The 17720-nt window shown below is 51.0% G+C and overlaps 1 protein-coding gene across 1 annotated transcript in view; it reads left to right on the forward strand.

Moving 5' to 3' along the window:
* Window positions 1–17720, forward strand: part of LOC122564978 (laminin subunit gamma-3-like) — a 218008-nt gene that overhangs the window by 45613 nt on the left and 154675 nt on the right. Inside the window, exons 4-7 of the mRNA XM_087998211.1 lie at window positions 5542–5708; window positions 8565–8753; window positions 10493–10610; window positions 11714–11812. Of these exons, the coding sequence (XP_087854337.1) occupies window positions 5542–5708; window positions 8565–8753; window positions 10493–10610; window positions 11714–11812 (573 nt within the window). The remainder of the gene's footprint in view (window positions 1–5541; window positions 5709–8564; window positions 8754–10492; window positions 10611–11713; window positions 11813–17720) is intronic.

A 17720-nucleotide genomic window follows, 5' to 3' on the forward strand; every position in this document is an offset into this window, starting at 1 on the left:
GGAAAGATTTAAAAGGGACCTAAAGGATAACTTTTTCACGCAAAGGGTGGTACGTGTATGGAATGAGCTGCCAGAGGGTGTGGTGGAGGCTGGTACAATTGCAACATTTAAGAGGCATTTGGATGGGTATATGAATAGGAAGAGTTTGGAGGGATATGGGCCAGATATTGGCAAATGGGACTAGATTAGAATGAGATATCTGGTCGGCATGGATGGGTTGGGCCGAAGGGTCTGTTTCTGTGCTGAACGACTCTGTTTGGAAATGAATGTCCTGGAAGAAAACCAGAGATCGGATTGGCGAACATTCCTTCCGGACAGACTCTGTCTGGGAAGGAAATCTGCCATCCTTCTCCGGCCTGGCCTACACGTGACTCCAGACCCATAGCAATGGGGCTGACCCCTAACTGCCCTCCAAAACGGCTGAGCAAGGCACTTGGTTCAAGGGCAACTAGGGACAGGCAACAAATTCTGGCCCTGCCCTCGACCCCCACGTCCTGTGAAAGAACTCAGAAGGAACATGCTGTGACGGTCTGTTCCTGGGACTGGGATGGTGTGTTCCGGAGAGTGTCAATAAGACCCTGGGAAGAGAGGCTGGGGGGGGGGGGGGGTGGCGAGTAGGGAGTGGGGTTTCTGGAAGGGGGTGTGGGGGATAATGGCTGCTGCTTTCATGAAGGACCTGCCTCTTCCCCTGTGCTTTGACCTCCCCACCCACTCACCCTCACCTTGGGCTTGAGCTAGCCTCCAGGTGGTGGACGGAGGAAGAGCCACTTTGTCCCGAGATGTGGGATACCCTGTGGGATATCTCCGTCAGAGCGGGAGAGAGAGTGGAAATATTGAGGAATTCCTGTTGTCCATGGAAGAATTTCTCAGAGGATCGGAATTGTCAGTTCAGCCTGAAGGCAGGGTCTATCAGTGAGACATCATCCGTCCAAGGACTCCTTGGGGAAGCACTGTGGCACAGCGCCAGAGACCCGGGTTCAATTCCCGCCTCAGGCGACTGTCTGTGTGGAGTTTGCACATTCTCCCCGTGTCTGCGTGGGTTTCCTCCCACAGTCCAAAGATGTGCAGGTCAGGTGAATTGGCCATGCTAAATTGCCCGTGGTGTTAGGTGAAGGGGTAAATGTAGGGGAATGGGTCTGGGTGGGTTGCTCTTCAGAGGGTCGGTGTGGACTTGTTGGGCCGAAGGGCCTGTTTCCACACTGTAAGCAATCTAATCTAAATCCTCCCTATTGACACCTCTACATTCCTGGCTCCCTCTGCCTGACTGAACACACCTTTAGACGTCAATATGGTGAATAAGACATTCCCATTTTCAGGCCCAGTATTTCCACTCAGAGCTCCAGCTCCACAAATCCCATTCTCTGGCTTGAGGGTCAGTTCCTGTGTGGCCAATAGTGACGCGCACCAGTAAATGCCTTCCCCCCCCCCCCAGTGAATGTGTTCCAGGGTTCACCAGACAGTAAAACCAAGGGACAATATCCAAACCTTTGTTGACAGAGTTGTCATGGCAATGTGTTTTGGTTTCGGGTGTCACGGTGTGAATAGGTTGAAGTGTGCAGTCTTTTTAGTTTTTGTCGTTGTTCAATGGGTAGTAGAGCCAGGAGCTGGTGAGTTCAGAGCTCCCTGACAGTGCTGCACTGTCTGAGGGGTTGTCTTTGAGATGAAATGTGAACCTGAGGCTTCCTCAGGTGGATGTTAAAGATCCCGTACTGGTATTCCAGGGAACAATGAGGGAGTTCTCCCAGGGCCAAAATTTATCCCACAACCAGAAACACGGAAAACATTCAATGGTCACAGTCACCTTTGTGGGATCTTCCTGTGTAGACCATTCCCTGCATTACAGCAGTGGACAGGCTTCAAAAAGACTGTGTCATACCGTCTCTGGGATGCCCTGAGGTTGTGAAAGGCACTACAGAAATGCAAGCTTTCCCTTTGAAGTGAGTGAGGTTCGATTATCCTAATGTTGATCCATGAGGATTCCACTGAACAGCTCAGCGTTCCCTCTGACATCAGAAGGCAGCTGTACAACATCTGGACCTTCCCATTCTGATGTCAGCCTTGAAATAATTGTAACCACAACAGCTGGAACTGATCTCCTCTCTCTTTGTTTTATCCATCTCTGCCGTGCTCGCTCCCATCTCACTCTCTCAGCCCCCTCTCATACTCTCGTCCCCCCCTTCACTCTCTCACCATCTCATTCTCTCAACCCCTCGTTCTCTCACTCCCCTTTCTCTCGCCATCTTGTTCCTCTCTCACTCTCCCTCTGTTTCTCTCTGCCTCGTTCCTCTCTCCCTCCCACTTGTTTTCTTGCTCCATCTCCCTCTCATTCTCTCACTCCTCTCCCTCCCTCACTCACAACCCTCTCCCTCCCATTCCCACCCCCTTTCCCTCTTTCACTACCTCATGCGCCCTCCCACCCCATCCCCCTCCAGATCTCTCACCTCCACTCTCTCCCCCTCACTCTCCCTCTCTCACTCCACCTTGCTCCCTCTAGTTGTCTCCCTCTCCCTCCCTCTCTCCCTCCCCCTCCTTCTTTCACACCCTCTTGCTGTCTCACTCCGTCTTGCTTCCTTCCCCTCTCCCCCTCTCCCTCTCACTCCCTCACCCTCCCTCTCTCACTCCCTCTTGCTGTCTTTCCCCTGCGCTCTGCCTCCCCCCCTCACTGTCTCACTTCCTCTCCCTCCCTCTCTCGTTTCCTCCTGCTGTCTCCCACCCCCCGCTCTCCCTCTCCCTCTCTCCCTCCCTCCCACCGTTGGAAGTCACGGCCCCATTCCTGCTCACATTTTATTGTTGGTGTTTCCTGTGAAGGTGTTGTTTGAGCTGGAGGAGGTGGGGAGGGAAATGCGACGGATTAGGAATTCAGGATGACAAGGACCAAGCCTCACAAACCAGTATCAGGGTCAAAGGTGTAGGTTCAGTCGATGCAGGGGGTCTCGCCATAAGCTGTTGGCTCTATTTGACCATACCTATGTATAATCTTGGCCACTCAGTACTTTAGCCCATGTTCCTAACTCCAAAATGAGCTGCCATTGGGATTTTGTGAGCCAATCACAACACTCTCTCAGATGGGACCACCACTTGTTCAATGATTGCTCATTGGGTGGTATTTGAGATGGTTTCCAATTTCTCATTCAGACTTTGTCTTTCAAATAATAACACTTGGTTAATGGTGTTATGGATCAGACCAACCTACTCAAAATATACCGGAGAAATCCTAGCCTTTTATTTTATTTGAAGGCAAGTGTTAAGGGGGTGTGATTCGATTGGCTACACCATTAAGCTTTAAGCAAAACACACTTTATTCTGACACCAGTTAAAATGCAAACCAAACAAGAATTGGCATAACTTTAACTCTATCGAAATACTTAACACACTGGGATCTTATTTAACTGCTATAACCAACTGTTCCAATAGAGCAGCATCCCATAAACACGCCCTTGCCAAAGGCAAACCTGACTTCCCTCACTTGCGATCTCCCCCAGTCCAGGGGAAGGAACACTGACCGAGCGAGTCGAGCAGCAGCAGCAGAGAGAGAGCTGTGTGTAGCAGCTTCAACCCCAACTTCAACAACAGAAAGCAAAAGCTCAGACCCTGGGGGCTGTGTGAGCCTGACCCCACCCACTCACACTACTTTTATTAAAAACCCCAAAGCTATTTCCTCAGCTTTCCATGGAGCAGACACCTCGGTACCAGGGCTACAACCACTCTCTTCAAGAGAAACAGGACAGAACAAATCTCTCTAAAAGGCACGTGTCATCTCATTGGTTCTGGCTCAATATCTCAATAGGTTGTTTGGTGTAATCCATTTGTTCCATTTCTGCTAAAGAAGATTGGCTAAACATATCATAAACATTGTCTTTTCCTTCATCTTTCTTACTTACGTTTTCAAAACGTTTGTCTGATAATAGAATTTACAAATCATCTGCTTTTCACAGACTTCATCCCTTCCTGTCTAATTCTGCAGGCCTGAGATCTAGTCACAGCATGGTCAGGAAAAAAAACCCAGCATTATTGTCCTGTAGCCTCTCAGCGTTCCTTTTATTTCTACAGGCTGTTCCACCAGCCTCAGTGAACCAGTGAATCTCTGAACCAGCCTGAACACTCACCAAGATAAAATCAATTCCTTTTGGGCGGCATGGTGGCACAGTGGTTAGCACTGCTGCCTCACAGTGCCAGAGACCCAGGTTCAATTCCCGCCTCAGGCGAGTGTCTGTGTGGACTTTGCACATTCTCCCCGTGTCTGTGTGGGTTTCCTCCGGGTGCTCCAGTTTCCTCCCACAGTCCAAAGATGTGCAGGTCAGGTGAATTGGCCATGCTAAATTGCCCGTAGTGTTAGGTGTAGGGGTATGGGTGGATTGCACTTCGGAGGGTCAGTGTGGACTTGTTGGGCCGAAGGGTCTGTTTCCACACTGTAGGGAATCTAATCTAATTGAGATTTGTTTTACACCTCCAAATGATTCATTCTTTAATCCAACTCTGTTCAATAAGAGCTTGTTTGACCTGGAGATGTCTTGCTAGTTCTGGCAGCTAAGAAACATCTCTAAACTAAACTCTCACAGTCTGGAGAGTTTTACGAAATCACAGGCCCTGCTGCTGAAATGGAGGTGTCGTTCTGAACAGAAACCTGATGCTGAATACAATGTACTCGTGATGTCTGACAATCTGTCAGGCACAGCATTATAAACATTAGCAATTAATTCCCCGAGTCTCTGATTGAGGTATTTAACTTAAACCTCATGTTGTTTTTGAAAACAGTGTATTTAGTTCCCTGCTCCAAAAGACACTCCGACTTCATTTAAAAGAAAATTAAAATCTCCTTTACAAAACTGAAACCATAAAACCCATTTACCTCGAACATCTGAATTCCCAGATGGTGATAATATATTGTGAACCTTGATGAGTTTAGCCCTTTTGTCTTGGAGCTGGAAAGTGTTTGTTATGCAGGTGTTGACAACCCAGACCCTAAACTGTGCAATTCCCTTCCTGAACATCTCCACCACTCCACCTCCTTCCCCACTTTTAAGAAACTCCTTAAAAACTTTAAAAGCTTTGATAAATGTTTGGGTCATCTGAACTAAATATCTCCTTACGTGGCGCCGTGTCAGATTTTGTTTTGACATTAGAAGCGCCATATAAATGACAGTTGTTGTTGATTGTAAGTTCAACTGTAAAGCCTTGAGTCTGTAATGCAGAGTGATAATCCTACTGCAATACTGCAGGAGTGCTGCACTGTCAGAGGTGCCTTTTTTTTTTAGATGAGGCATTGAATTGAGGCGAGGACTGCACCGTCAGGAGATGGGAAAGATTCCAGGGTGTTATTTGAATATAAAGGGAGTTTACCCAATGTCCCTGAACCAATATCATTAAAATCTGGTCGTGATCACATTCTGGCATCTTGCTGTGTACAAACAGGCTGCTATGCTTCCTGTATTAAAATGATGATTGCGTTTCATTGGTCTCCATTGGCCATGAAGCGCCTCAGGGACACCCAGAGGTGCTAGCGGAATGCAGGTTCTGATTGTCACTGGGTTGTGTTCTCAGGTGTAAATGTAATGGCCATGCCAGTGAGTGTGTGACCAACGGGCAGGGCAGGTTGGTGTGTGACTGTCAGCACAACACATCGGGCGTAGACTGTGAGAGGTGCCAACCCTTCTACCACGACCGGCCCTGGGCGCGGGCATCTGCCGAGGCAGCCAACGAATGTCTCCGTAAGTTTCCCAACGTCCTCTTCTGTTTGTTGGTGAGTGCCATCAGCCTGGTGTGCTTTGCCTTGTCAGTGGGTCCCGGATATCGGCCCTTTGAGACTCCTCCCTTTCAGACAGGATGAAATAATATTGCTACATCGAAAACAATCAAATCCGTCAATCCTTTTCAACACCTTGATCAGACCCCACTACAAATTCATAGTAAAGGGATCAAGGGTTAACAAACAGGAGCAGAATCAGGCCATTCGGCCCATTGAATCTTCTGCACTATTTGATCACGTCTGACATGTTTCTCCAGATTTTCTAGATCAGAGTGGTGCTGGAAAAGCGCAGCAGGTCAGGCAGCATCCGAGGAGCAGGAAAATCGACGTTTCGGGCAAAAGCCCTTGCTCAGGAATAGAGGTTTCTCCACCCCATTCCCCTGCCTTCTCCCTGGAATCTTTCATCCCCTTACTCATCAAGAACCTACCTCTGTCTTAAATAATGTTTTGGCCTCCACGGCCCACTGTGGCAATGAGTCCCACAGATTCCCCCTCCCTCTGGCTAAAGAAAGTCCTCCTCATCACGAAAGGATCATACCTCCTCATCTCAAACCTCTCAAGGGTTGACCCTTCACTCTGGCCCCGGGTCATAGTCTCTCCTGCTCATGGAAACATCTTCCCCACGTCCACTCTATCCAGGCCGCTCCGTATTCTGTAGCTTTCAATCAGATTCTGCCCCCCCACCCCCCGCCCCATCCTTCTAAACCCCATTAGAGTCCTCAGCTGCTCCTCACATGACAAGCCCTTTATCCCCAGAATCATTGTTGTGGACTTCCTCCAGACCCCCTCCAATGCAGCACATCCTTCCTTAGATACAAGGCCCAAAACTGCTCACAATATTCCAAATGCAGTCTGACCAGAACCTTCTACAGCCTCACCCCTGCTCTTGTATTCCAGTCCTTTCGAAATTAATGCTAACATTGCACTTTCCTTCCCGACTGCGAACTGAACCCGCATGTCAACCTGAAGGGAATCCTGAGCCAGGATCCCAAGACCTTTCCTTGTTTTGAAAATAGCCTCTGCCTCCGTTCTTCCTACCAAACTGCATAACTTCACATTTCCCCACAATCTTCTCCATCTGCCCGCTCTCCCAGCCTCCTCGCCTCCTCAGACGCTGCCTGCTCCCCCACCTGTCCTTGTGCTGTCTGCACACCCAGCAACACCGTTCCTTCATCCACTGCATTAATGTATCGCGTGAAGAGCTGTGGTCCCGACACTGGCCCCTGTGGGACTTGTCCAGTCACCAGCTGCCACCCTGAAAGAAAACCCCACTATCCCCACTCCCTGTATCCATGCCAGCACCTTGCCGCGAACACCAATGGCGTCTTACCTTACTGAGCAGCCTCCTGCGTGGTATCCTGTCAAGGGCCTTCTGGAGATTCACTCGCTCTCCTTAGTCAGATTGCTTTTTACCTCCTCAAAGAAATTATGGGGGGAAGGCAGGAGAACGGGCTAGGGAAATGTATCGCCCAGGATCGAATGGCAGAGTGGACTCGATGGGCCGAATGGTCTCTAATAATGCTCCACTTTTATCGGAGAGTGAGGGGTTGTGAACTCTGGGTTCTTCCTGGAGAGTTGATCACTTCAGTGGTCCACCTTTCCTCTCCAACCATTGGTTGTCTGTGTTGCTGTACGTTCCAGCCTGAAAGCTAATTGGATTTCCCTCAGCTGTTATAGAGTCATAGAGTCATAGAGATGTACAGCACAGAAACAGACCCTTTGGTCCAACCCGTCCACGCCGACCAGATATCCCAACCCAATCTAGTCCCACCTGCCAGCACCCGGCCCATATCCCTCCAAACCCTTCCTATTCATATACCCATCCAAATGCCTTTTAAATGCTGTAATTGTACCAGCCTCCACCACATCCTCTGGCAGCTCATTCCATACACATACCACCCTCTGCATGAAAAAGTTGCCCCATATGTCTCTTTTATATCTTTCCCTTCTCACCCTAAACCTATGCCCTCTAGTTCTGGACTCCCCCACCCCAAGGAAAAGACTTTGCCTATTTACCCTATCCAAGCCCCTCATAATTTTGTAAACCTCTATAAGGTCTCCCCTCAGCCTCCGACGCTCCAGGGAAAACAGCCCCAGCCTGTTCAGCCTCTCCCTGTAGCTCAGATCCTCCAACCCTGGCAACATCCTTGTAAATCTTTTCTGAACCTTTTCAAGTTTCACAACATCTTTCTGACAGGAAGGAGACCAGAATTGCACGCAATATTCCGACTGCCCTTTCCTGAACTTTAAATTGTGGGCGGCATGGTGGCACAGTGGTTAGCACTGCTGCCTCACAGCGCCAGAGACCCGGGTTCAATTCCCGACTCAGGCGACTGACTGTGTGGAGTTTGCACGTTCTCCCCGAGTCTGCGTGGATTTCCTCCGGGTGCTCCAGTTTCCTCCCACAATCCAAAAATGTGCAGGTCAGGTGAATTGGCCATGCTAAATTGCCCGTAATGTTAGGTTAAAGGGGTAAATGTAGGGGTATGGGTGGGTTGCGCTTCGGCGGGTCGGTGTGGACTTGTTGGGCCGAAGGGCCTGTTTCCACACTGTAAGTAATCTAATCTAATCTAATCTAATCTAATCTAAACGTTTTGCGACGAATAAACAGAAGTGAAATTGCGGGGAGCCAGTTAGAATAGGGCCCTGGGCATTCTGGGATAATCCTGGGGCAGTGTTGTCACCTCAGGCTGAGAGTCAGGAAACGGCTCTCCTTTCTCATCCATGGGAATTTGGCACCAATGGGAAGTATTTGTCAGCACGGTTATTGGGAGCGTGGGGAGACGAACTGATTGATTAGTCCCTGCCTCCTCTCCAGCCTGTAACTGCAGTGGGAAATCGGAGCAGTGCATCTTCAACATGGATCTGTACCGTCGGACTGGCCATGGGGGGCAGTGCCTGAACTGCAGGGATAGCACAGCAGGATCCCACTGCGAGACGTGCAAGGAGAACTTCTACAGAAGGACTGCTGATGAGATGTGCCAGCCGTGTAACTGCAGCGTTGTGGGTGAGTGTCGGGTAACTCAGTCCCAGAGATGTCCAGAAGGGGACCGGGTGGGTTCGGGGGAGGGAATTGAAATATTCCAATCCCAGGTGGGCCTGAACTGGAAGAGCCAATGAGAGATTTCGGATTGGGAGGAGGAATGTTGGAGTTTGAATTCTGGGTGCTGGGAGGATACATCAAGATGCATTTAGCTCCCAGGCTTTGACAGACCCTTTCTCCAGACCTGAAGGTCACGAATATAGAATCCCTATAGTGTGGGAAAAGACCATTCGGCCCATTCAGTCTACACCGACACTCCGAAGAGCATTCAAACCCCCCTACCCTATCCCTATAACCCCTCATTTCCCTTGGCCAATCCATCCAAACCTGCACATTTTTGGATTGTGGGATGGACAGCACAGTGACCCAGTGGTTCGCACTGCTGCCTCCCAGTGCCAGGGACCTGGGTTTGATTCCAGCCTCGGGCAACTGTCCATGTGGAGCTTGCACATTCTCCCCGTGTCAGCGTGGGTTTCCTCTGGGTGCACTGGTTTCCTCCCACAGTCCAAAGATGTGCAGGCCAGGTGAATTGGACATGGGTAAATTGTCCAGGGGAATGTGCAGGTTAGGTGGGTTAGCCATGGGAAATATGGGGGTGCTGGGATGGGTCTGGATGGGATGCTATTCAGAGGGTTGGTGTGGACTTGATGGGCAGAATGGCCTGCTTCCCACCATAGAGATCACATGAAACCGGAGCACCCGGAGGAAACCCACGCAGACATGGGGAGAATGTGCAAATTCCACACAGACAGACACCCGAGGCTGGAATCGAACCCGGGTCCCTGGTGCCGTGAGGCAGTCACTAATTAATCAAACAGGGAATCCTGGAAACTGATACCCAGAGATAGTGAGAGGGTGGGACTCGCAATCAGAGGTGAACATTGAAGGCTGGATAAAGACATGAGGACATAACTCAGCCACATTAGGGAGATTTAAACAATCCTTAGATAAGCATATGGATGAGTTTGGGATAGTGTAGGGGGACGAGCTGAGAATAATTCACAGGTCGGCCCAACATCGAGGGCCGAAGGGCCTGTTCTGCGCTGTATTGTTCTACGTTCTATGTTCTAAAGCAAGGGAACAGGTCGGGTGATGGATGAAACAAAGAGGATGTGAGCAGAGGTTCACCTCAAGCTGGCTTGTCTCTCTACCTTCCATTTCAGTTCCTGGAAAATTTACTAACCTTCACGTTTGGGATTCTCAGCACATTGTAAATCCCTCCTTTTCTCTCTCTCTCTCGCTCCATTATATGGATGAGCATTCATAGAACATTACAGTGCAATACAGGCCCCGTGGTCCTCAATGTTGCGCTGACCTGTGAACCCAATCTGAAGCCCATTTATCCTACACTATTCCATTGTCATCCTTATGTCTATCCAATGAGCATTTAAATGCCCTTAAACTTGGTGAGTCTAGTACTGTTGCAGGCCCATACTACTCAATGAGTAAAGAAACTACCTCTGACATCTGTCCTATATCTAACACCCCTCAATTTAAAGCTATGTCCCCTCGTGCTCACCATCACCATCTAAGGAAAAGCAGTTTGAATCTCCGAGGCACTGACAGGCTCTTTCTCTAGAAAGGTTTGACTGGATAGATGTGGAGAAGGTGTGGAGGGTGTAACTGTTGAGGGTGAACAATGAGTGCCACGTTTTGTTGGGCTGGGGAGTGTAACTCTCACGCTGTGTTCCTTGCACCCACAGGGTCACTGAGTTTACAATGTGACCACAATGGAGATTGTGTCTGTAAAGGAACTGTCACGGGGAAGACATGTGACCAGTGCCAAAAGGGCCATCACTCTCTGTCGGAGGGAGGCTGCAGGTAAGGTGGTTGTTATTGGTGAAGAGCTGAAAATGTGTTGCTGGAAAAGCTCAGCAGGTCAGGCAGCATCCAGGGAACAGGAGAATCGACGTTTCGGGCATAAGCCCTTCTTCAGGAATGTTCCCTGGATGCTGCCTGACCTGCTGCGCTTTTCCAGCAACACATTTTCAGCTCTGATCTCCAGCATCTGCAGTCCTCACTTTCTCCTGTTATTGGTGAGGGACAAGGTGAGAGCACAAAAGGAGCCTATTCTGCCCAAAGTATCTGTACCACATTCCTTAAACGGGCTGTCCAATTCCCTCCCACTCTTTCCCCAGAGCACTGCAATTTTTTATTATTCAGTCTGACAGTTTATCCAGTTCCCCTTTGGAAAGTTCCAGGTTCAGTTTTTTTTTTCCCATTGCTGTTTGAAGCAGGACATTCCAAACCACAGCATCTCAATCTGCCTTCAAACTCTTATCCATTTTCCATGTACCCAACCCCTTTCACACCATCAATGGTACAGTCCACAGTCATCTCCCCTCCTGTACTTCAGTGGTGCAGTCCTTAGTTATCTCCCCTTTTCCCACCTTGAATGGTACAATCCATGTTATTTCCACCCCCCTTCAGTGGTACAGTCTTTGGTGATCTCCCCTTCCCCCACCTTGAATGGTACAGTCCAGAGCCTGCAGCCCTCCTCCTTCCCCCCTCCCTTCAGTGGTACAGTCCATGATTATCTCTCCCCCCAAACCTTCAGTGGTACAATCCATCTGTTCCCCCTCCCCACCTTCAGTAGTACAGTCCATGGTTTTTTTTCTCTCTCCCCACCCCCAATATTCAGTGGTACAGTCCATGGTCATCTCCCCTCCCCCTGTGCAGAAAGAGGCCATTTGGCCCATCATGCTTGCGTCAGCTCTTTGAAAGAGCCCATTGAGTTGGCCCCACTGCCCCTTCCCCACCCTCACCATATGCTGCAGCCCAGTCTTAATTTGGCGGGGGAGTGTTCTAGACCAGAGCACCTCGTGTTAACGGGAACATAATGGGGAGGGAATGTTCCGTGGGAACGGGATACCCCAGAGCGGTCAGTCTGTCAATGGCACCCAGTAAAAGTGGTCTCTTTTCAGAAAGTGTGGGTGTCATCCTGAAGGCAGTATTGGTGACTGTGATCCGGCCAACGGAGAGTGTACCTGCAAGCAGAACGTGGAGGGAGCCCTGTGCCACAGGTCAGTCACTCAGAGACGGTAAACCCCTATTCAGAAAGATTACCCCCCAAAAACTCCCCAAACCACTCAGCTTGGAGCAAGTGAATAATGCATTCGCTAGAGATTAGCGGGATCCTAGAGGAATCACATCCCATAATGTAATGAAAGAGCTGGAATAGGTCCTTATTGACTGATTATCCTGCCTTGTTTCATGTTGTCAGCTGATTTTTCATGTTTGAATGTTTGTCTCTTGGAAGGACAGAACTTGGGAGATATTGAAAAGCAGCAGGTTTGCATCCTGCATTCATCAGGACACCAGCAAGAATGCCAAATTCCAAAGGGTATAACAATTTGGATCATACAAGTAACTGCTGCTGATTGGTTGACAAGTAGACTCTGGTTGAGGCATTGCCCTGGACATTGTGTCAGGGACCCATTGTCCCCACGATGTTTTAGTTGTAAAGCCTGGGTAGGTTCCTGTCCCCTGCACACGAGAGGTCCCTGTGAACAAAGTTTGTTTAATGAGCACTCTTTGAGCCGTTTCTGCACAGTTCGGAAGATCAGTGCAGACTGGAAACCTCACAACTGACCTCTCAGATGATACTGTTCTTCCCAAACGGGTGATTAGTTACAGTAATCACAACAGTCAGAAACACAGTGCTGTCTGCGATCCTTCTAATTGCTTCAGTCGCTGGGTGGGTCTCTGAGGTCTGTCTGCAGCAGTATCCGGAGAAACTGAAACTGGCACGGTGACCCAGCATCTACAGCTGTGTGTGTGTGTGTGTGTGTGTGTGTGTGTGTGTGTGGGGGGGGGGGGGGGATGAGAGTGTGGGGTTGGGTGTGTATGTGTGTATCTGTGTAGGTGTCTGTGTATATGTCTGTGTGGGGGGGGTGTATCTGTGTGGGCGTGTGTCTGTGTGGGCGTGTGTCTGTGTGGGTGTGTGTCTGTGTCTCTGTGTGGGCGTGTGTCTGTGTGGAGGGGAGACGACTCCAGGGTGGAAGCTGCACTGCGTTGAGAGAATGTTGATTGTCAGCTGTGAACAATCCCAACACCCCTCCCCCAAAGCCTGTCCCCCATCCACGAGGCACAAGTCAGGCCTGTGATGGAATATACCCCACTTGTCTGGATCAAGTCAGTTCCAACAAGACTCAAGAGGCTTGGCACCATCCAGGACAAAGCAGCTGCTGGATCGGCAGCACATCCACAAACACCCCCTCCCTCCAACACCGACACTCAGTAACAGCAGTGTGTACCATCTACAAGATGCGCTGCAGAAATTCACCAAACATCCTCACACAACACCTTCCACACCTACGACCACTTCCATCTGGAAGGACAAGGGCAGTAGTTATATGGGAACACCACCCCCTGCAAGTTCCCCTCCAAGCCCCTCACCATCCTGACTTGGAAATAAACCACTGTTCCTTCACAGTCGCTGGGTCACAATCCTGGAATCCCCTCCATAAGGGCATTGTGGGCTAGCACACAGCCACACAGCACACAGGCACAGCACACACAGACACACAGGCACAGCACACACAGACACATAGATACACAGGCACACACACAGCACACAGGCACAGCACACACAGACACATAGATACACAGGCACACACACAGCACACAGGCACAGCACACACAGACACATAGATACACAGGCACACACACAGCACACAGGCACAGCACACACAGACACATAGATACACAGGCACACACACAGCACACAGGCACAGCACACACAGACACACAGGCACACACACAGCACACACAGCACACAGGCACAGCACACACAGACACATAGATACACAGGCACACACACAGCACACAGGCACAGCACACACAGACACACAGGCACACACACAGCACACACAGCACACAGGCACAGCACACACAGACACACAGGCACAGCACACACAGACACATAGATACACAGGCACACACACAGCACACAGGCACAGCACACACAGACACACAGGCACACACACAGCACACACAGCACACAGGCACAGCACACACAGACACATAGATACACAGGCACACACACAGCACACAGGCACAGCACACACAGACACACAGGCACACACACAGCACACACAGCACACAGGCACAGCACACACAGACACACAGGCACAGCACACACAGACACATAGATACACAGGCACACACACAGCACACAGCACACAGGCACAGCACACACAGACACATAGATACACAGGCACACACACAGCCACACAGCACACAGGCACAGCACACACAGACACATAGATACACAGGCACAGCACACACAGACACATAGATACACAGGCACAGCACACACAGACACACAGACACATAGATACACAGGCACATACACAGCACACACAGCACACAGGCACAGCACACACAGACACATAGATACACAGGCACACACACAGCACACAGGCACAGCACACACAGACACACAGACACATAGATATACAGGCACACACACAGCACACACAGACACACAGACACATAGATACACAGGCACACACACAGCACACAGGCACAGCACACACAGACACATAGATATACAGGCACACACACAGCACACACAGCACACAGGCACAGCACACACAGACACACAGACACATAGATACATAGATACACAGACACACACACAGCACACAGGCACAGCACACACAGACACATAGATACACAGGCACACACACAGCACACAGGCACAGCACACACAGACACACAGACACATAGATATACAGGCACACACACAGCACACACAGCACACAGGCACAGCACACACAGACACACAGACACATAGATACACAGGCACACACACAGCACACAGGCACAGCACACACAGACACATAGATACACAGGCACACACACAGCACACAGGCACAGCACACACAGACACATAGATACACAGGCACACACACAGCACACACAGCACACAGGCACAGCACACACAGACACATAGATACACAGGCACACACAGCACACAGGCACAGCACACAAACACACACAGATACACAGGCACACACACAGCCACACAGCACACAGGCACAGCACACACAGACACACAGACACATAGATACACAGACACAGCACATAGCACACAGATACACAGGCACACACACAGCACACAGACACACATACAGACACACACACACATAGCACACAGACACACACACACAGACACAGCACATGGACACAGACACACAGCACACAGACTCAGACACTGGCACACAGACACAGCACACACTCAGACACAGCATCAGACACAAAGCACACAGACACAGCACACGGACATAGACACACAGACACAGACACACAGCACACAGACACACAGAAACAGACACAGCACACACGTACAGACACAGCGCAAAGACACAGCACACAGACACAGCTCACGGACACAGACACACAGAAACAGCACACAGACAAATAGACACAGCACACAGACACACAGCACACGGACACACAGCTCACAGACACACAGCACACTGACACACAGCTCACAGACACACAGCATACAGACACACAGACACAGCACACAGCTCACGGACACACAGCTCACGGACACACAGCTCACGGTCACACAGCTCACGGACACACACCTCACGGACACACAGCTCACGGACACACAGCTCACAGACACAGACACATGGACACAGCACACAGCTCACAGACACACAGCTCAAGGACACACAGCTCACAGACACACAGCTCACAGACACATGGACACAGCACACAGACACACAGCTCAAGGACACACAGCACACAGACACACAGCACACAGACACACAGCACACAGACACACAGCACACAGGCACACAGCTCACAGACACACAGCACACAGACACACAGACACACAGCTCACAGACGCACAGCTCACAGACACAGACACACAGCTCACAGACACATAGACACAGCTCACGGACACACAGCTCACGGACACACACAGCTCACGGACACACAGCTCACGGACACACAGCTCACGGACACACAGCTCACAGATACACAGCTCAAAGACACACAGACACACAGCACACGGACACACAGCTCACAGATACACAGCTCAAAGACACACAGACACACAGCACACGGACACACAGCTCACAGATACACAGCTCAAAGACACACAGACACACAGCTCACAGACACAGCTCAGAGAGACACAGCTCACGGACAGACAGCTCACAGACACATAGACACAGCACACAGCTCATGGACACACAGCACACGGACACACAGCTCACAGACACACAGCTCACAGACACATAGACACAGCACACAGCTCACGGACACACAGCACACGGACACACAGCACACGGACACATGCATACGGACACGCAGCTCGCGGACACACAGCTCACGGACACAGACACACAGCTCACGGACACACAGCTCACGGACACACAGCTCACGGACACACAGCTCACGGACACACAGCTCACGGACACACAGCTCACAGACACACAGCTCACGGACACACAGCACACAGACACACAGCTCACAGACACACAGCTCACGGACACACAGCACACAGACACACAGCTCACAGACACACAGCTCACGGACACACAGCAGACAGACACACAGCTCACGGACTCACAGCTCACGGACACACAGCTCACGGACACACAGCACACAGACACACAGCTCACGGACACACAGCACACGGACACACAGCTCACGGACACACAGCACACGGACACACAGCTCACGGACACACAGCTCACGGACACACAGCTCACGGACACACAGCACACGGACACACAGCTCACGGACACACAGCTCACAGACACACAGCTCACAGACACACAGCTCACGGACACACAGCTCACGGACACACAGCTCACGGACACACAGCACACGGACACACAGCTCACGGACACACAGCTCACGGACACACAGCACACGGACACACAGCACACGGACACACAGCTCACGGACACACAGCTCACAGACACACAGCACACGGACACACAGCTCACGGACACACAGCTCACGGACACACAGCACACGGACACACAGCTCACGGACACACAGCACACGGACACACAGCTCACGGACACACAGCTCACGGACAGACAGCTCACAGACACAGACACACAGCTCACGGACACAGAGCTCACAGACAGACAGCTCGCGGACACACAGCTCACAGACACACAGCACACGGACACACAGCTCACAGACACGCAGCACACGGACACACAGCTCACGGACACACAGCTCACGGACAGACAGCTCACAGACACAGACACACAGCTCACGGACACAGAGCTCACAGACAGACAGCTCACGGACACACAGCTCACAGACACACAGCACACGGACACACAGCTCACAGACACGCAGCACACAGACAGACAGCTCACGGACACACAGCACACAGACACACAGCTCACGGACACACAGCTCACGGACACACAGCTCACGGACACACAGCTCACGGACACACAGCTCACGGACACACAGCTCACGGACACACAGCTCACGGACACACAGCTCACGGACACACAGCTCACGGACACACAGCTCACGGACACACAGCTCACGGACACACAGCTCACGGACACACAGCTCACAGACACACAGCTCACAGACACACAGCACACGGACACACAGCTCACGGACACACAGCTCACGGACAGACAGCTCACAGACACAGACACACAGCTCACGGACACAGAGCTCACAGACAGACAGCTCGCGGACACACAGCTCACAGACACACAGCACACGGACACACAGCTCACAGACACGCAGCACACGGACACACAGCTCACGGACACACAGCTCACGGACAGACAGCTCACAGACACAGACACACAGCTCACGGACACAGAGCTCACAGACAGACAGCTCACGGACACACAGCTCACAGACACACAGCACACGGACACACAGCTCACAGACACGCAGCACACAGACAGACAGCTC

Source organism: Chiloscyllium plagiosum, unplaced genomic scaffold (assembly GCF_037043375.1).
Source record: "Chiloscyllium plagiosum isolate Xiang-an unplaced genomic scaffold, Cpla_swu_hap1 HiC_scaffold_21, whole genome shotgun sequence".
Lineage (NCBI taxonomy): Eukaryota > Metazoa > Chordata > Chondrichthyes > Orectolobiformes > Hemiscylliidae > Chiloscyllium > Chiloscyllium plagiosum.